Below are 20,907 nucleotides of genomic sequence, written 5' to 3'. Positions count from 1 at the left end.
CGCTCTTTGCCCGGTCTTCGCCCCGGTGAGCGTCCCGTGCGCGTCCCGCTAGCGCGGGTGGGAAGGTATCTATATAGGAGTGGCAATGTCTATTAGAGGGGGGGAGGAGCCGAGAAGAGCTTCCAGGTGCGCCCAGTGATGTCCGCCGACTGCACCCTGGTCCTCGCAGTCCCGGCAATCAGGCTCCCCCTACGTCCAGCACCCAATCAGCAGCAACTTCCCCGCGAGTCTGGGGATTCAGGATCTGCACAGCTCGTAGTCCGGTAAGTGTAGAGTCTGCGCCCACGAGCGGCTCCCGCGAAGCGGGGGCCGCGAGGCGTTTTATGGTGGAGGGAGGCGGGGCCGAGAAGAGCTTCCAGGTGCGCCCAGTGATGTCCGCCGACTGCACCCTGGTCCTCGCAGTCCCGGCAATCAGGCTCCCCCTACGTCCAGCACCCAATCAGCAGCAACTTCCCCGCGAGTCTGGGGATTCAGGATCTGCACAGCTCGTAGTCCGGTAAGTGTAGAGTCTGCGCCCACGAGCGGCTCCCGCGAAGCGGGGGCCGCGAGGCGTTTTATGGTGGAGGGAGGCGGGGCCGAGAAGAGCTTCCAGGTGCGCCCAGTGATGTCCGCCGACTGCACCCTGGTCCTCGCAGTCCCGGCAATCAGGCTCCCCCTACGTCCAGCACCCAATCAGCAGCAACTTCCCCGCGAGTCTGGGGATTCAGGATCTGCACAGCTCGTAGTCCGGTAAGTGTAGAGTCTGCGCCCACGAGCGGCTCCCGCGAAGCGGGGGCCGCGAGGCGTTTTATGGTGGAGGGAGGCGGGGCCGAGAAGAGCTTCCAGGTGCGCCCAGTGATGTCCGCCGACTGCACCCTGGTCCTCGCAGTCCCGGCAATCAGGCTCCCCCTACGTCCAGCACCCAATCAGCAGCAACTTCCCCGCGAGTCTGGGGATTCAGGATCTGCACAGCTCGTAGTCCGGTAAGTGTAGAGTCTGCGCCCACGAGCGGCTCCCGCGAAGCGGGGGCCGCGAGGCGTTTTATGGTGGAGGGAGGCGGGCCGAGAAGAGCTTCCAGGTGCGCCCAGTGATGTCCACCGACTGCACCCTGGTCCTCGCAGTCCCGGCAATCAGGCTCCCCCTACGTCCAGCACCCAATCAGCAGCAACTTCCCCGCGAGTCTGGGGATTCAGGATCTGCACAGCTCGTAGTCCGGTAAGTGTAGTGTCTGCGCCCACGAGCGGCTCCCGCGAAGCGGGGGCCGTGAGGCGTTTTATGGTGGAGGGAGGCGGGGCCGAGAAGAGCTTCCAGGTGCGCCCAGTGATGTCCGCCGACTGCACCCTGGTCCTCGCAGTCCCGGCAATCAGGCTCCCCCTACGTCCAGCACCCAATCAGCAGCAACTTCCCCGCGAGTCTGGGGATTCAGGATCTGCACAGCTCGTAGTCCGGTAAGTGTAGAGTCTGCGCCCACGAGCGGCGCCCGCGAAGCGGGGGCCGCGAGGCGTTTTATGGTGGAGGGAGGCGGGGCCGAGAAGAGCTTCCAGGTGCGCCCAGTGATGTCCGCCGACTGCACCCTGGTCCTCGCAGTCCCGGCAATCAGGCTCCCCCTACGTCCAGCACCCAATCAGCAGCAACTTCCCCGCGAGTCTGGGGATTCAGGATCTGCACAGCTCGTAGTCCGGTAAGTGTAGAGTCTGCGCCCACGAGCGGCTCCCGCGAAGCGGGGGCCGCGAGGCGTTTTATGGTGGAGGGAGGCGGGGCCGAGAAGAGCTTCCAGGTGCGCCCAGTGATGTCCGCCGACTGCACCCTGGTCCTCGCAGTCCCGGCAATCAGGCTCCCCCTACGTCCAGCACCCAATCAGCAGCAACTTCCCCGCGAGTCTGGGGATTCAGGATCTGCACAGCTCGTAGTCCGGTAAGTGTAGAGTCTGCGCCCATGAGCGGCTCCCGCGAAGCGGGGGCCGCGAGGCGTTTTATGGTGGAGGGAGGCGGGGCCGAGAAGAGCTTCCAGGTGCGCCCAGTGATGTCCGCCGACTGCACCCTGGTCCTCGCAGTCCCGGCAATCAGGCTCCCCCTACGTCCAGCACCCAATCAGCAGCAACTTCCCCGCGAGTCTGGGGATTCAGGATCTGCACAGCTCGTAGTCCGGTAAGTGTAGAGTCTGCGCCCACGAGCGGCGCCCGCGAAGCGGGGGCCGCGAGGCGTTTTATGGTGGAGGGAGGCGGGGCCGAGAAGAGCTTCCAGGTGCGCCCAGTGATGTCCGCCGACTGCACCCTGGTCCTCGCAGTCCCGGCAATCAGGCTCCCCCTACGTCCAGCACCCAATCAGCAGCAACTTCCCCGCGAGTCTGGGGATTCAGGATCTGCACAGCTCGTAGTCCGGTAAGTGTAGAGTCTGCGCCCACGAGCGGCTCCCGCGAAGCGGGGGCCGCGAGGCGTTTTATGGTGGAGGGAGGCGGGGCCGAGAAGAGCTTCCAGGTGCGCCCAGTGATGTCCGCCGACTGCACCCTGGTCCTCGCAGTCCCGGCAATCAGGCTCCCCCTACGTCCAGCACCCAATCAGCAGCAACTTCCCCGCGAGTCTGGGGATTCAGGATCTGCACAGCTCGTAGTCCGGTAAGTGTAGAGTCTGCGCCCACGAGCGGCTCCCGCGAAGCGGGGGCCGCGAGGCGTTTTATGGTGGAGGGAGGCGGGGCCGAGAAGAGCTTCCAGGTGCGCCCAGTGATGTCCGCCGACTGCACCCTGGTCCTCGCAGTCCCGGCAATCAGGCTCCCCCTACGTCCAGCACCCAATCAGCAGCAACTTCCCCGCGAGTCTGGGGATTCAGGATCTGCACAGCTCGTAGTCCGGTAAGTGTAGAGTCTGCGCCCACGAGCGGCTCCCGCGAAGCGGGGGCCGCGAGGCGTTTTATGGTGGAGGGAGGCGGGGCCGAGAAGAGCTTCCAGGTGCGCCCAGTGATGTCCGCCGACTGCACCCTGGTCCTCGCAGTCCCGGCAATCAGGCTCCCCCTACGTCCAGCACCCAATTAGCAGCAACTTCCCCGCGAGTCTGGGGATTCAGGATCTGCACAGCTCGTAGTCCGGTAAGTGTAGAGTCTGCGCCCACGAGCGGCACCCGCGAAGCGAGGGAGGCGGGGCCGAGAAGAGCTTCCAGGTGCGCCCAGTGATGTCCGCCGACTGCACCCTGGTCCTCGCAGTCCCGGCAATCAGGCTCCCCCTACGTCCAGCACCCAATCAGCAGCAACTTCCCCGTGAGTCTGGGGATTCAGGATCTGCACAGCTCGTAGTACGGTAAGTGTAGAGTCTGAGCCCACGAGCGGCACCCCAATAAACTGACTGTGGGATGACTCCTGACCATCAACATATGATTCATGGATAGATTTTAGCTTAATAATACAAATTAAAAACAATATATATTTCAATATTGAAGCTGCATTCACGTGGCTTTAATTTGGTCCAATTGTGAATGGAGGTTGGATGGCAGTTGGAACTCAGGGAGTGTGCACTATTGTTGAACAAAAGGGTATATGCTTGTGCGGTGCAGTGGTGCCACAACTTCCATTAAGTCTGATTAGCCTATGTAATTTGCACTGCACCATGAAGTGTAACACAAGACTCAAAATGTGGCCTTATCACTAGAGCGGTTGACCTCGAAGCTGGGGAACCGGGTTCGAGTCTCAGCGGGGACGCTCAACATCCTGTGATTCTGGGCAAATCACTTAATCTCCCTGTGCCCAACAAAAATGAATGTGTCCGTCTGTAACGCAACTGGTGCTCATGTAAAGTGCCCTGATAACTTCGGGTCAAGTTCGCGCTATATAAAACTTTATGTTATGTTATGTTAAGGAATTTATTGAGTGTGCGTACACCAAACGGTTTCATGGCGCTGAGGTCTAGGGGGAGGCTGCCGCAGTGAGAGGATGAACTTAGTCATACGCCTGGGAAAACAGCCAGGTCTTAAGCTGTTTCCTAAATTGTGCATAAGAGGTACCAGACCTCAACTTCACAGGGATAGAGTTCGGAAATTATGGGTCCGAAACCGCAAATCTTAAACCACCATTTTCATTACGTTTAAAGGACGGAGTAGCCAGCAGATTCAGATGGGAGGACCGCAGATCCCAAGAAGGAATATAGCGCTGGATGCTAGAGGAAATAAATGCTGGACTGTTACTGTAGAGGGCTTTGAAGATGGTGCATCCCAGCTTGAAAGCCCAGCGTTTGGCCACAGGAAGCCAGTGTAGACTTTTCATTAGCGGTCTGACGTGGTGCCATTTCGGCTGGTGGAAAATCAACTTGGCCGCTTAGTTCTGCACCAGCTGTAAGTGATGTAATTGATACGTTGGGATACCTACATACAGTGAATTGGCGTAATTAACACAGGAGATTGACAGAGCTAGGATGACTAAAGTCAGGGCTTCCGTGGTCAGAAATCTACTGATCTTCTTAATTCTTCACAATTGGAAGAAGCAGGAGGAGACCACTGAGCCAATCTGAGCTTTCATGGACAGATCATTGCTGATCACAATACCCAAACGTTTGGTAGAACTTACTGGGAGTGCGGAATTTCCCAATAATGAAGGCCAAAAGTTGGAGTTCTACGGGTTGGCTGGCCCACCCGTAAGGATCAGCTCAGTTTTGTCAGAGTTCAGTTTTAGTTGGTTACTATTCATCCATTCGCTGATAAAATTCAGGTTAGATTAGAAGTTGGATATGGAAGATGCCGATTGGTTGATATCAAATACGGATTGAAGGTCTTCAGCGTAGTTAAAGGTTCCAACCTTACTATCCCTGATCCGTTCCTTGAGAGAAAGAAAGTACAAATTGAAGAGAAGCGGTGAAAGGGAGGAGCCCTGGGGTACCCCGCAGGTCAGTTTCATTTTGTTGGAGGAAAAATTGGCGAGGCGAACGGCTTGAAGCCGGTTTTTGAGAAAAAAAAGAGAGCCACGTCAGTGCCATACCCTGGATCCCGGCATTACTGACACAGTCAACCAGGAGATCATGATCGACCGTGTTGAATGCTGCTGACAAATCAAGAAGTACCAGGGCCTGGGTGATGCCTTTATCTGCCCCCCCCCCCCCCCCTCTGAGCTCGTCCATAACCGTAAGAATAACTGACTCCGTTGAGTGTGCAGGTCTAAAAACCTGCCTGATGCGAATCAAGAAAGTGGGAGTGTTCAACGAAGGAGCTGAAGTAATTTGCCACATGAGCCTCTAAGATTTTACCTAAGTAGGGCAACATGGAGATGGGACAATAATTGCTGAGGACCAGAGGGTTAGAACTAGGTTTCTTTAAAATTGGGACAATTTCCGCACTTTTAAATATATTTGGGACTATACTCAGCTTGAGAGAATTGTTCAGGAGTGAAAGATGGGGGTCCGGGCAATTGAGAAAGGCTTCCCGTAATATGTGGGGGGGGGGGGCAGCCAGTAGGAGCACCGGAACCAACCTTCTTGAGCAAACCAAAAAATACCTCCCTGGAGATCAAAGGGATTTTTGAACAAGCAGAAGTGGATTTTTGCATATAAGCTGAGAGTATGTGGGGGAGGTATAAGTAGGGATGCTAGACTTAATAGTGGCAATTTTCTCAATAAAATAGGAGTTGAGAGAGTCACATATGGATTGTGAAAGGACATGTTTCACCATGACTCTATCTGGTTTGGAAAGCTCATCTACTATAGAGAAAATATCCTTGGGCTTGTTTGCCGAGTTTAGGATTTTCTTCGAAAAATAATCCGTCTTAGTTTGAAGAATAGCGTTTTTATATTCTTTAAGCTGGGTTAAAAATATATCCTTCTAATCTGGGGAGTAGTGGCGTCTCCAGGTACGTTCTGCATGTCTTAGAGCAAGTTTATTTGCTTTTAACTCATCGGAGAACCAACGTTGTGCGTCATGAGGTCTCATGATCTTGGTTTTCTTAAGAGGAGCAACACTGTCACTAGCAGATTCAAGCCATGTCTTAATGCTTTCTGCCTGATTGTGGAGAGACTCCTGTACTGATGGGCCGTGGCGGTTAATAGCGAGCAGAAATCGCCTATGTTTGCGTGTCTCCAGTTTCTAGCATATGGTTCTCTAATCGTTGGGGTTTGGATGAGTGAACACTGGAGAGAGTTAATGTAATAAAATGGTGGTCTGACCAAGTACAAGGAGAAATCAGTAACTTAGAGATCTTCAGGTTAAATGTCCAAACTTGGTCTAAAATATGCCCTTTTATGTGGGTAGCTGCGCTCACATGCTGAGTACAATTCATCCCAAAGAGTAGATCTGCCAGTTCAACAGAGCTAGCACTCTCCCATTCATCATTGGGCCAATATTTAAAATCTCCGATTATGAGGATTGTGGCGTGATTAATGACTAGATAGGAGATCATTTCGCCCAGTATCTGGGGGAATGTAGGCATGTGATAAGGAGGTCTATAAAATAAAGCGCAAATAAAAGAAGACTGAGGAGATTCAAATTGCAAAACTAGGCTGTCAACTGAGGGTAAGCCCGTGACCCCTAGTAAGGTTAACTGAAGTTTCTGGTGAATGATAGCTGTAACCCCTCCACCTGCTTTGCCTGGGGTCCTGTTTGTCTGAAGAATATAATAGCTATCAGGTACTGCTGCTAGAATATCAGGGGCAGACTCTTCAGTAAGCCACGTTCCAGTGAGAAGGAGTATATCCGGTTTGTCTGAATCTAAGAGCTGAAAAATTTCAAGCTGGTGTTTCACCAGCGAGCGAGTGTTCAGATAGCTAACTGTAAGTCCCCTTAACTCCTGATGCTGGGGGGTGGCAGGATCTGGCGAGATCATTTGTTTGAGATGATCCTCTAGGCGAGAGGGTTTTGGATACATTTCTGGGTAGGTATATCTGTGTATTAGAGTCTCCACCTTGTCCAATTTAGCCCGGGTGTTAGTGTCAATTGGCGTGTTACCTTGCAGTAGTTTCAGCTCCTTAGCTGAGTACCAGAAAAAATGGGCATGGAGTGTAGCCCCTAGCCCAGGTCGGCCGCGGACGGGCGCAGACGGGCTTGCGGCGTGCGCATCCGCCGCACTCCCACACTGCGCCCGTCATTTAAGGCCTAGTGTGGAGATAGACTACTCCCCCCGCCCAACCTGGTAGGCTGTGGGGGGGAAACCGGAAAATCCAGCCAGACAGCAAGGGAACAGGAAAAGTGCGATTAAGGCTGGAACAAGGTACAGCAATTCAAATTCAATACATTCAATGTTAAAAAGATTTAGCAGTGTTAAGTTAAAAATACATTATTTTTTAAAAATGAGCAGCAATTGGTCACACACAAAGCGCGATTTAGTCAGAATGCACAGAGCAGCACTCGTACCTAAGACGAGCGCTCCCGCGCTGCGGCCGTCATTTAAGGCCTAGTGTGAAGATAATTTTTTTTATATCCAATACTTACATACATTAAAAGTGTTTTATCTCTACAGTGGATTGCCTGTGACCCTGCACTATGTTGCGCTGACGGGGAGGTAGTCCAAGACTGTGGGCATTTCCTTTATTTTATTTGACACCGAGACAATTGGCACTCCTCCGTGAAAGAGTAGGTGGGGCATAGTTAATATGCTATATTGAGGGGCACAGGGCTGCGTACGTGACATGAGGTTTGCTTTGACAGTGTCAATCAATAATTATGAGATATTTACTAGTATTGATGTACTGCGAACCTAGCTATGAAGCAACGCAGCACTGTACATGACGTGAGTGGTTGGGAGACAGTCTCAAAGATTATGTACTGGAAATGGAGATTGCACAAATACATTTTATACATATTAGTATTTGAATAATGGGGAGATTATGTGATTTGCCCGGAACCACAGGATGTTGAGTCAAGTCCTAGGCTGGAGTGCGAACCTGGTTCTCTAGATTTCAAAGGCAGAGGCTCTAGCTTCCAGGTCACATCTCCTCCTGTTATTTGATCAGAACTATAACACGCCTTTGATTGATGTTTTTAAGAATCTAGAAGATAGTTATCAAAATAGAGTAGTCTGAAATATTAGTGAATAAAAGCTTAATCAACATTTGTCTGTGAATTTCTTGTGTTTTGCAGTGATATTCTTTGAATGCTCTAGACAGCACCTAAAGGCGATGCCTTTTGTGCAGTAACCTGTGTGTGGTAGACGTATGTGCAGGGTATGGTCATGTGTGACCCTTGGTGACGCACACCACCTGCAAACGGCCTATTTCTTAAATTATTTCAGTTATTTTCCATGGTCTGCGGATCTGAACTTTTGTCCACAGATCTCTGGGAGCACAGTAAAGTCGCACTGAGTTAAGGATATCTTAAAATATGTGGAGGAATGCCCTTGGATCTCAGCCAACACACGTCTGCAGACCCAACAATAGTTTATTTGTTTGCATTATCAGTTGGGACTGGCCCTCCCTGTGACAGGGTTGGTCCCAAATTGCTTCTAAAAGTCTTTTTGAAAACAGTGTTTATGGACCTATGGTCATAAATCAAGATCCAATATGGCTGTCAAAACCCCCAAAAATCACAAAATATCAACTAACCCTAAATTAGAGATGGTGACAATGGTTACTGTAGCACACACTTAACAGAGTATTTAAAGTATTACAGTATTCTAGTACAATGATACGAATATGTCAAATTGAAAAGGGCAAAAGAGCACACTCCATGTGGCCCCAGGTGTGAATTCAAGACCCATGGAGACCTAAAGGACTCTTCAAATAAATATATATCACATGGACAGCTCGAATAAAAAAGTATCTGCCGTTCCAAACAGCCCTAACACCTAAAACAGTGGTTCTTAACTTTTTGACTTCTCTCGACCCCCATTTAATCATTAATGGAACCTGGTGACCCCCCTTTTAATTATTATTGGATTCCCGGGACCCCCAATGATCATTACTTGAAACCAGATACCTCGGCCTAAGCATTTTCAATGATTTGAGCCACAAAACAATTTTTTTTTAAACAGAAACCTTTAATGGGAAGGTTGGAGTTTTTTAAAATTCAGTTGAGGCCACTCACTGTCCATACTATATTCTGTTTGATGCACTTTTACTACTCCCACAAATCAATCTGAGAATACTAATTTAATTAGTAGCCTCCAATTTAAAATTACCTCTCATTTAAAGAACATTTAAAGAAAATTTTATGTTTTGCCTCTCCATTTATATACACTTTATTAATCCGATAATATTATTTAATTTTCTTGGCTCTGAGGGACCCCTTTAGTAGGCTTTGCGGACTCCCAGGATTCCCCGGACCACAGTTTAAGAATCACTGACCCAAAAAGATCTATACATGTTATTAACTATCTATTGAAAATGTTTATAAACCCCATGGTCTATTTACAGCAAATCAAAACAAGGAACTTTCCTAACCGGAGCACTATTTTCATGTCAAGACTGGTGTAAGCCCCTCAGTGGTTTTTAGTCTCACGTGCCAGAGCCCTCAGGAGGCTTGATTTGGAAATGAAGCTGTTTACTTGAAATGCCTCTCCTTCCTACCTCGAATGGCACCAAACTTTCATGATACCATCTGGGAGGACAAAGGCTAATTTTGGAAGGTAATGTGCCCATTGGTCAAACGGAGACATCTGGATAGTGAGAAAGTTATGTTTGTGGTGCCCAAGGGTTTTAGAGGTGTTTAGCTCATTTAGGTGTTGGAGTAAGAATGCAACATGAAGTATCAATGTTTTGCAATGTCTGAGCATTTACTGTTTGCGGTCCTGCCAGTCAGGTTAAACGGTCATGAGAGACAACCTGTTCACTTTGCCTGGGTGGTGCTATAATTGTTCTTGACCTAGAACAAACACTTGTGCTTCTCAGCTCCGCCTCTTAATATGAATATTCTTGTGGTTATAGTTCATAGATGGAGATTATGTGGGAAGTAGTAGTTAGACAAACAAGTTAGTTATCTTTTTCTTTAGTAAAGCTTTCTCTCTAGTTGAGCCCCATAGATTCTTCATTGCCTTCCACTTCCTGTTTTGAAAGAAATTCGTGGTTATTTAGTTACACTTTGTTCAGTCTACCCTATTATCTTTGCTTCTGTGGAGCATGGACATTGGGTAGTTAGCACCTTTAAGGAAGGAAAACATTTCCGGGTAGTCTCTCTCTAACGTATCCTTTGTGGGTGCCATAGGAGCATCACCGTACTGTTGGTATTTTGATGGACCTGGTCTTACAACTAAGAAAATTTCAATGGTGACGGACGTACAAAACAATATATCACCAGGAGTAAAAAGCTCTAGTAATAATGGCAAACTTGGTCTTCATTTATAGGATGTGACTCTTCTATACAATTTATTCAAGTGGTCAAAAAGCCATACCTCATATAGCTAGCAATTGGTTGTCATGCTTACTTATATAGACCATCTTCATATTCACATAGTGTTTGCAATAATTATGATACTTTGTTTTCAGGTCAGCGGTTCAAAAACTGGAGGCAAAAGTGCAGAAAACTGAGTACAGTAATGAAGATCCACCTGTGTGGTTTGGGTATGATCGCCAAGGAAATTTATTGAACTGCAGCTTAAAACCAGAGAACGACGCAGGAAATGACAATCACAACATGATTCCCCTGAACGAAAACAATGAGCGATTATAAGTTTGAGACAACCTTTATAATGCCAGTTTCGATAACCGTGTAAAGAAATGTTTTAAATAACTGAAATTCTCGGGTAAAACTGAAGTTTTAATTGTATTTAATTTATTGAAATAACTGATATAGTGTAGGACATCATAGAAAAAAATGCTCGCCATTACTCTGTAATTAAAATGCCATGTTATCATGTCTAGGTATTCTTTTATGAGTCTATATTTTATTAACTTAAGAGATGATGTGCAGTTACAGATGTGGGTCTTTAGCAGAGAGGATGTTATCCCCTTCAATGGTAAAGCTTTTAACATACTTATTCTGTCTGGAGGAGAGTACACTTTATAAGTTAAGCAGAGCGAAAGTGTTCTAACATGAATACGGCAATAATGTGAAAAACAGCAACAAAAAAAATTTGCAACTGAGATATTGTAGTAAAAAATAAATGCAAAAAATTATCCATTTGTGCATATTTGTTTTTAGTGACGCCACCCAACAATATTTTCCTGCATAATACTAAAACACTAAAAGTTGTATTAGTTACCTCTCACAACTGTTGGTAGTCTGAAAGTGAGAGGACAAATTACCAATACTAGTTTAATAAATTGCATTTGTTGGTACTTATTGAATACTCTAATGATTACAAATGAATATTTGCGTGGTTTTGTACAAGAAGTATGTCACTCATCAACTAAACTGTCACTTTTGGTCTTAGCAGCCCTAACATTAGGCATTCATTGTGGGATGCAAAGCAAACTTTTATGTGTATTGTGACAGTCCACGTTGCCAAGAAAAAAATTATAATCTACAAAATGTATATTTTTGATCAGTTTTTAGTCTTAACGTTTTAATAATCGCTGTGGCATGTGAATTCATGTAATAATTATACCAACACTACTGGTACTCCTTTAAAAAAAATATAATTATTTTTGCTACATTTGTGGGGGCAGATTTTGAAGAAAGTGACGCATCTGTAGAGATGCGTCACTTTCCCTGAGAAACCCTTGCGCCACCATAGATGCTTTGTATTTACAATACGGCGCACCATGGCGCAAGGATTGACAGATGCGTCAGACATTCTGCCGCATCTGTTTACGCAAAAGTCACGCATTGCTGGAGTGGTGTCGCAGGCACGACGCAACTCCAGCAATGCATGGGGAGGGCTATTCCCACTACACTGCATCACTCCTTACGCCTGCTTCAAGCAGGCATAAGGTTTTGACGCAGTGGCGTCCTAGAAGTGACGCTGTGAAATCTTGTAGATTTCACTGAGTAACTTTTATGTGGCCTTCCTGCGTTGGAAGGCCCACCCTGCATACATTATACCTGACACAGGTAGATCTCCCTAGATGCGTCACGTTGTAAATAGGCCGCATTGTTTGCGCTGCCGTTGCGTCAAAAAAAGTGACGCAGTGGCGGCGCAAGGAGGCGCAAAGGGCTTGTAAATCTGCCCCAAGGTGTTTACAAGAGCACATTCCCTGTGCCATGTCAAATCGACTATAGTTCTGTGTGATTTCTACAGAATGTACGCCGAAACAAATGCCTGAAAATTAATTCTTATCACTTCTTGCTCATAGCAATTGCCTTCGCTGCTCTATGCTACCTGTGGCAGGAGGTCATCTACTCTGATCTTAGGGATTCAGGAGAGGAAACCTGTGTAGATTAAGCGTGAAGGAGTATCGGTGATCTAGCTCGATAGTGTGGCACATTCCTTATAAGACTGCCATTATGAGATTTCCATTGAAGAGGTGTGATAGCATGCACTACGTTAACGTAATCCTTTTGTCATTATAGGATGTCAGTGCTCAGAATATAACTATGCGGGGCCCCTCCCCACCGCCCATCGGTACAAAATCCTCCCCCTGCCGTCCTAAGGTGCAAATACCCCTACCAACCCCCACGCAGTGCCCTCCTCCTGCCCTGATGCCTAAAACCCTGTCCCTTAACCTGACACTGCCCGCCCTCTCCTAAGCCCTAAAAACTACCTGACTACCCATTCCCCTCCCCATGCCCTGAGGCCTAACACCCTAACCCCGTATTAACACTCCCCAGCCCTAAACAAGTTCCGACCCCCCAGCCCTAACTACCCCTGACCCCCCAGTCCTGAAAACTTGCACCACCCATCAGCCCTGAAAATTTGCACCACCCCCCTAGCACTGAAAATTAGCCCCAACCCCCCCACAGCCCTGAAAACTACCTTCAACCCCCAGCCCTGAAGACTAGCTGCAAACCCCCCAGCTCAGAAAACTACCCCGACCCACCCCCAGCCCAGAAAGCTACCCACGCTCCAACCCCCAGCCCAGAAAAGTACCCCCGACCCAACCCCCTTCCCACACAACTACCCTGACCCACCCCAGCCCAGAAAACGACTCCGACACCCAGCCTACACAACTCCCCCAACCTACAAAACTACCCCCGACACAGCCCCAGCCCACAACTACCCTGACAACCCCGCCAGCCCCACTTACCTCACCGCCGATCTCTTCCTGCTTCCTGCTTCCATCCAATGCGTTCCACAGCCCACAAAAGATTCCCGACCCACCCCCAGCCCACAAAACATCCCGACCAACCCCAGCCTACAAAACAACACCAATCCACTGCCCAGCCCACAAAACTAACCCAACCCCCCACCCCACAAAAGTACCCCAACCCCGAGCCCACAAAACAACACCGACCCACCCCAACCCACAAAACATTTGTGACACATCCCATAAAATATTCCTGACCCACCCCCACCCCACAAAAGTACCCCGACCCACTTACCTCACATCTCCCTACTTCCGTCCATCCGTTCCGTAGCTAGACCGCGCATATGCTTTAACCACGCACATGCGTGGTTACAGCATATGCGTCGTAGGGCTTGCGGGGTCGGAACATTCATGGTTTAGACCTCGTGTTCCGACTGTTTCCCAATTATATTCTATCAATATATTTTAAGACAGATACAGAATCATCAATGGGTAAATCAGGTGCTTATTAACATGTAGAAGGTGCACCCACATTTTTCACACCGGTTAGTAAAAGTGCAGACTTTAAAAAGACAAACCAAACATCAGATGCACCATTTGTGAAATAAAAATGTTTCTTTCATTTTATTTCGTATCCTATTTTCACATGATTAAGCTGACCCGGTTAAAGTTAACCAGAGCCCCAGCATCACAAAATGGATGCTGCTGCCGCGACACAAGTCTGACCTCCTGCTGCTGGGAGTGATCCCGGCACGGGAGACTTGGACAATAGGTTTCCTGCCTTGGGAGGTGCTAGCACCACCTCAGACAGGCCTTAGTGTATTGGGGCAGGGAGGGATGAAAGAAACTAGACACTGCCAGGGGCACACAAGGTGTCCCATGCATAGTCCAGTTCAAACCGGTGCTGGGGCACTCCAGCTCCAGTCCTGGCGCGAAACTGGACAAAGGGAAGGGGGTGTAACCACCCCCCTCCCAGGTCCCACCCATAAGGCGTGACCTAGCAGGCAACCCAGCCCCCCAGATTAGTATAAGAGTGGTAGCTGGGCCCCAGGAGATTAGATTATCCTGAACCTGCAACTTGAACAGAAACTCTGGACCTTCGACATTCGACGAAAGAAGAAGACTGAAGAATCTCCCTTGTGGCCAAGGAGTGGCCACCCTGTGCGAACAGGCACCATCAAGAGACTTACCCTTTGCTTTGCTGATGTTCTACGAGGGACTGACTGCAGAGCCTGACCAGAGCCTTGACTTCCAGACTTCTCCGACCCTGATCCACATCCACAGCTGAGCTGAGATCCGTGGAGGCGACGAGAGACGTGGGACTGGCTACCTGGGAAAAGTGGCGAGTATCTTCCAGCGCAGCTTCTGAGGCACCCTCGAGGTTGTGCACCGGGGATTGAGAAGCCCCAACCCCAAGCACCATCTGCACCGAAGATCAGCCCACCACACTCCACGAGTCCTGCGTGGGGCCCTTCTGCATTTTCCTGCTTGCCCTGTCCGGTTACTTGCCCGTTGGCTAGTAACCTCTGTGACGACACACCTTCAATTTTCCACTGCTGGTTTGGCTCCTCCAGACTGGCTCCTGCTCCTCTGTGAAAGAGAAGTACCCCAGACCTTCCTGGTCTGCACCAGAAGCAAGTCCTCCATTCTTCGTGGGTTCCGCTTGCCAAGGCTTGGTGAGTCCTAGTCCAACTTCGATGCCGCCGACAGCAAGAGCCTTCGTGGGACAGCTCGCCTCCTGGTCCTGGTCGTCCTCAACGTCTCCTGGCACCCGTGGCTGCTGCGACAAGCTTCCCCTCTTCACCTGCAATCTCCCGACATCGCCTGGTTCCTTCCTGGTTCCACTTGGTCACTGACTAGTGACCCAGACTCTGTCCCTTCTGCTTGCAGGTATCCTTCCTTCTTGATCCCAGCCTTGGGATCCCCCGGACACTCTTCACTGACTGCCTGTCAGCATGTTTCCTTCAGGCATCCATAGGACTAGACGACGAAACCCGACGCAAGTTCACACCTATGCACCGCAGCCCGTGGGCTAGGTAACTTGGGTACTCCAGTGCTCAGTAGGGTATTGACTATCCTAGTGTCTAGTTTTCAAGTCTCGACTTCCTAGCTACTCCAGAAGTGTCCTAAATCCTATTATTTCTAAACTGTACTGTTTTCCTCGATTATACGCATTACGCGTGAGTGTTTCCACTCTGCACCTGAATCCCGTGGGCCTCCCACTTCCTAACCTTGGGTAGTATAGTGTAGCCCCAACGATTCCCTAGGCCTAGGCCTATCCTATTTCCGTGACAGTGGTCCTTATACCACTTACTTAGTATATGGTTTGCGTGGCCCCTAGGGCCTAACTGTATTACTTACCTGTGTGACTTAATGTATGCTTAAATAAGACTGTGTTGTACTTACCTCGAATCTCATAAAGAGTGCTGAGGGTTTGATTAGAATAAATACACTTTATTTTATATATATCTGTTGTGGTGTCCTTTCATTTGGTATTCAAGGGATTACAAATGGTATAACAGCTGGCTTCACATGCCATGCAGAGTTTAGCCTAAGACTGCTCTTGTCCATGCTACCACTAGGATAGCTGGTCTATAAAGTTGACTTTACAACCAATCACCATAAGGGTTGTTTGGACTGATATAAGGTGTACACTAGAACTAGTGACATCATACATCAGGCCAACTTCTCACAATCACGAATTGCGTCTTCACTCGTAGGTGGTGTAAAGTCTCTTTCGACAGTGGGGAGAGCCTTGGTTAGATCTATTCGCCACCAAAGAGAACGCGCAATGTCAGCAATTCTGCTTGTTGGAATTTCCAAGGCGGCACTCGCTAGGCGACGTGAGTGGAGTTGCGGTCTTCTATACACCTTTCCACTTATACCAATTCTGCCCAGAGTGCTGAAGAAGATCAAGCGCGACTGGACCCAAGTCATTCTTGTGGCTCCGGATTTGGCACGAAGAGTCTGGTATACCGAGCTATTACACATGGCCATAGATCCTCCGATCAGACTGCCTCTTCGGGAGGATCTTCTGTCGCAGCAGCAGGAGACGGTCCTCCACCCAAACCTGTCCAGGCTCCACCTCCTTGCGTGGAGATTGAGCGGCAGGAGTTGACGTCGTATGACCAGCCTCCCGAAGTCTGTGATGTTTTCTTGGCAGCCAGGCGTCCCTCCACTAAGACGGTAGACGCCTGCAGATGGAACAAATTTGTGGCATGGTGCAATGCAAAGGCTGTGGATCCCCTTTCTGCCCCTCTTTCTGAAATTCTCTTGTTCCTCCTTTCTTTGGCCCAGCAGGGCTCTGCTCTGGGCACTCTAAAGGGCTACCTCTCGGCCATTTCTGCCTTCCTTAGGCTTCCTGATCAGCCTTCTCTTTTCAAGTCCCTTGTTGTAAATCGTTTCCTTAAGGACATTACTCATCTTTTTCCTCCTGTTCCCTTCGTAATGCCCCAGTGGGACTTGAACTTGACTCAAAGGGAGCGCACATAGGATATGTAAGAACCACTACCTAATAACTGTCCTCTCAGGCTTCTGACTTTGAAAACTGCCTTTCTGGTGGCCATCACCTCTGCGCTCAGGGTGAGTGAGCTCCAAGCTCTTTCTTCCAAGCTTCCCTTTCTGGCAGTTATCCGAACAAGGTTGTCCTCAGAAGTAGACCTTTACTTTCTTCCCAAGGTGGTTACTTCTTTCCACATTGGCCAAACCATCACTTTGCCCACCTTCTTTCTGCCTCCGCATCCTTCAAAGGAGGAAAAGAGGCTCCACCGTTTGGATCCAAAATGTGCGCTTTCCTTTTGTTTGCATCGCACCAAACAATTCCAGGTGGATGACTTGTTCTTTGTTGACTACGTGGGCACCAAGAAAGGTCGGGCCGTGCACAAACAGATCATCTCCAGGTGGGGCGTTTGGAGGCTCCTTCTTTTCAAAGAATAGCACACAGTCCCACTTGTGCATCAAAGCTTGCTAATTCCACCAGGGCGACGGCAGCTATCACTGCTTTGAGACAGGGAGTTCACCTTAATGACATGCCCATGTACTTGCCTGACAGATATCTGCACACGTTCACCAAACACTACTGCCTGGACAGCCAAGTCCTGAGAGACAGCTTCTTTGGTTGTTCTGTTCTTTGGGACTTTCTGGTGTGAACTTAGAATAGATACCCCAGCAATTCCAACCCCGGAGGTGGGTCTGCAAACTAAGGTAAGGAATCTATAACTAACTGTTTCTTTCAGATGAACAAGTTACTTACCTTTGCTAACGATATATTTGTAAAAAACATAGGTTAGGTATAGATTTCTTACCGTCCCGACCATCCTCCCCGTTCTGCGAACTGACTTCTAGGGTTAAGGACTTCCTTTCAGGGCCCTAGTTTTGTGCACAAGTGGCTTGCATGGCTCTGCGCTTCTGGCGTGGAAAGTCATGTACAGAACTGATGTCAGCGCGTGAGGACGGCGTCTATGTAGCTACCGCAAAGTCACCCTGCGAACACGATGCGTCGACCGACTGACGGGGAGAAGTCGAAGAGCGACAATGCTTCTTCGACTTCTTCTTGTGCTTCGACTTACCTGACCCTGAGTGCGAAGACTTGGAAGACGAGTGATGATGGTGACTCATCGACCGGTCCCTCGACCTCCCACACGACTGGGATCTTGAGCAGCGCGGAGCACACTGCCAGGCCTCGAGAAGCTTTCTGGACCGCTCCGGCAAAGACTTCGGATTCATGGTCCAGCAGTCGGAGCACGACTTGGGGTTGTAATCGCACTCCAAGCTAAACAGGCACATGCGCTGTGGATCCGTCACCGACATCAGTTGGCTACAGGAACCGCAAGCCTTGAAGCCGGGCATCCCTGACGTGCACCAGGAGTCGAAGACTCAAAAATGGTGTCGACAAAAGTCGGCAAAAAGTCAGTCAAAAAGTGACTGGAGGTACTGCTCTCTCCGGATCTGCGCTGGCTGGCACGGAAAATGAAAGAACTGAAGTCAGCGCACGAAGTCGGCGTCTATGTAGCTACCACGACGTCATACCGGCGACCACGACGAACGCGGAGTTGACCGACGCCACCTTTCGACGCACAGGCGTACTGCTGACGAAAAACTTTCCAGATCCAGTCTGACGCCTAGGGGTAATTCTAAGGTAAGGAATCTATAACTAACCTATGTTTCTTACAGATATATCATTACTGAAGGTAAGTAACTTGTTCTTCACTACCGAACAGCCCAAACCAACATCAAGTTACCCTGTAAATGAACACATGATAACAAGAACTTAGTCTATTTCAAACAAAAAGCTGATGGGATTGGCACTACCACAGTTTGGTGTGTATATAAATCACACTTATTATACATTAATATATACTCATTTATGCAATTAATATGGTTACAACTGAGTTAGATCTACATTTCAAATTTGCCACTATCGTACACATAGTAGGAGACACAACCACTTACTATATGTTTTTATGGGGTATAACAGGAAAAACTGTCTTAAAGCATGGTATAAGCAGCCCTTAGCATCCAATGGTGGCCGATCTGACTACTGTATGTTTTCCTGTAAATCTGCTCCAGTTTCCCCTTGCCTACAGATGACTCAAGTATGCGAGGCAGTAGCCTTGGATCATGGTGGATGCAAATCTACAACCGAAAATCCAAACTGTCATGAAACACATGATGACTCACTCGATCACAGTTCAACACATTGACATCTTAGTCCAGCATTTACATGCCGGATCTGATGGTTCAATGGACTAATGCGTCTGCTGCAGGGGCCTGTGTTCGACCTCATAGTCACAGGTTCAAATCCCGGCGGGTCCACTGAGCCTTTCATCCATCTCAGGTCGATAAAAATGAGTACCATTGTGTTGGGTAACAATAAACATCTGTTATCCAACGCAAAGATACCTACATGTTAACATGCGCTTTACAAATACACATTATATTACAGCTATATACTACTACCTTGCTCTCCAAACGTGGAGATTTAAACATGTTAAGCCTTTTGCTCCAAAGATTCCCCCTAACAGGTCCCCTGAACAATACTGCTTTTTTCACATCTAAAGAACTAACAAAATGAGAAGCTGCAGGAAGCACAATGGTCGGGGAATTGTTTAGTGAGAGTACCCTGACCACCCTTCAGATGCAGGTCAAAGAGTGCGGGCACCTGAGGAGGCAATTTCTGACTCACTCAGAGTTAGTGATGGTGGTGCACAAACTAAGGGTGGCCACAGACTTGGAACCACAGACACATGAACTAATAGACTTATTACATACTATGGGGGACGGCAGGAAGTTAATTACAGGGTTTTATAAGGCGTTCCTGGTAATCAGAGGTTTGACTAGTGGGATTCATAAACCAGTGGAGATCAGACTTGGATATAGGTCTCAACGACAAAGAATGGAGCAGAGCATTGGCTTACCCCACACTACGCATCCTGGAACACCAGATATACATGCAATTCAAGCTGCAGAACCTCACAAGCATGCTTCCTACGTATGATTTGGGATTGTCTTGTAAATAGCCAGATACTGGACAAAAGTTACAAATATGCGCTCAGAACTACTGGGAAGTAAAAATCTTTGTAGGGGTGACTTGTATTTTGGAGCTCTTTCAGCGCCTTGAATGGGGAAGAGAAGGGCCAGGTTTTTGGACCTCTCGCTGCTTTGGCTAGAAGGGCCATAAATGGCATAGAAATCCTGAGAATCCCCTCCACTTGCTGAATGGCGGAAGGCAGACATGCAATGGGCCATTACAGAGAGGCAATCGCAACACAAGAAAGAGACAAGAGGGCTCATGGTGCACCCGATAGCACACCAGGTGCTGCATTACAGATGGAGCGCATTTCCCTTCTTTGCGCTGGGGGCACCTTTTATAAGGGAAATCCAACTTATTACCATGTATAATACCATGTATATTGTCTCGGTAAACACTGAATGCAAACCCTAATAAGGATATTTGAATATATATAACATACACATCTAATGGGTCTAGCTTGTGTGGAGATAAAATTTGTTTGAACTGTGTGGTAACTCAACTTTCGTATTTGATCAGGTTGTGACCTTTTCAAGTGGAGGGTCACTTTGGATGTAAAATACAAGAAGGATAATTCTGGAAAACGCTTAAAAAATGTATCCAGGTACTCTATTCTTTCTGTTCGTTTACTGTCCAAGAGAATTGGGCATTCGCTACAGGATATTAAAAATAAAGCACTAACACCATGCCAGAAAAGAAAGAAAATTGTCATTTTGAATAAACAGATGTTACTGCTGGTGTTGAAAAAACCTACGTGGCCCAACAGCAGTTGTTTTTCAAAATGTGAATCTTAATGATTTATTTTTTTTAGTATTACACTTTTCTCCACCATAAAGTCACCTCAAACCACTGAGTGTAAGGAGAGATATGAAAAAGAGGGATCACGGAGAAGGAAAGAGAGTACACGACAGAAACAGAAAAGGAGCTAAGGACCACTGGGGCATTTAACAAGTGAACCTTTACTGTTGGATGTAATTTTGGATTGAAAAGAATGCAAAATCTAGACATCTGAATTAATTTTGGTCTGTAAAACTGACATTTTGGTCTGTAACACTAGCATTTTTAGTAAGGAGTAAAATCTGGTCATTCACTGCAGCAGAAGGTGTAACAAAACACTTTTTTGAGATGATGCACAAAAATAGCTTTGTTATTTGATGAACTTGTTGCTTTCAATATTGATGAAAAAAAAACGACATTTCAAAAAAATGCACTCTAAAAGGTACACTTTCTGTGATATGTGAAGTACACTACAAAATCAGATTTGGTTGAGAAATGTGCAACAAAAAAAAACAGCATACTGAAATGTGAGATTTATTTAGATACTGGTATATTTGAAGACTTTGTATCCTTAAAAATAGTTTGGCCACTATAAGGCGTGAA

General features: G+C 48.0%; 1 protein-coding gene across 1 annotated transcript in view; it reads left to right on the top strand.

Moving 5' to 3' along the window:
- The window catches only part of FBXL13 (F-box and leucine rich repeat protein 13), a 1,209,524-nt gene extending 1,198,449 nt beyond the window's left edge, over positions 1-11,075 (top strand). The window contains exon 21 of the mRNA XM_085654020.1: positions 10,359-11,075. Within this exon, the coding sequence (XP_085510146.1) occupies positions 10,359-10,542 (184 nt within the window). The 3' untranslated portion in view covers positions 10,543-11,075. The remainder of the gene's footprint in view (positions 1-10,358) is intronic.
- The last annotated feature ends 9,832 nt before the right edge of the window (positions 11,076-20,907 follow it).

This window comes from Triturus cristatus, chromosome 4_1, assembly GCF_964204655.1.
Source record: "Triturus cristatus chromosome 4_1, aTriCri1.1, whole genome shotgun sequence".
Classification (NCBI taxonomy): Eukaryota; Metazoa; Chordata; class Amphibia; order Caudata; family Salamandridae; genus Triturus; species Triturus cristatus.
Note: the sequence above shows the minus strand (reverse complement) of the source record. Positions and strands in the feature narration are given on the sequence as shown.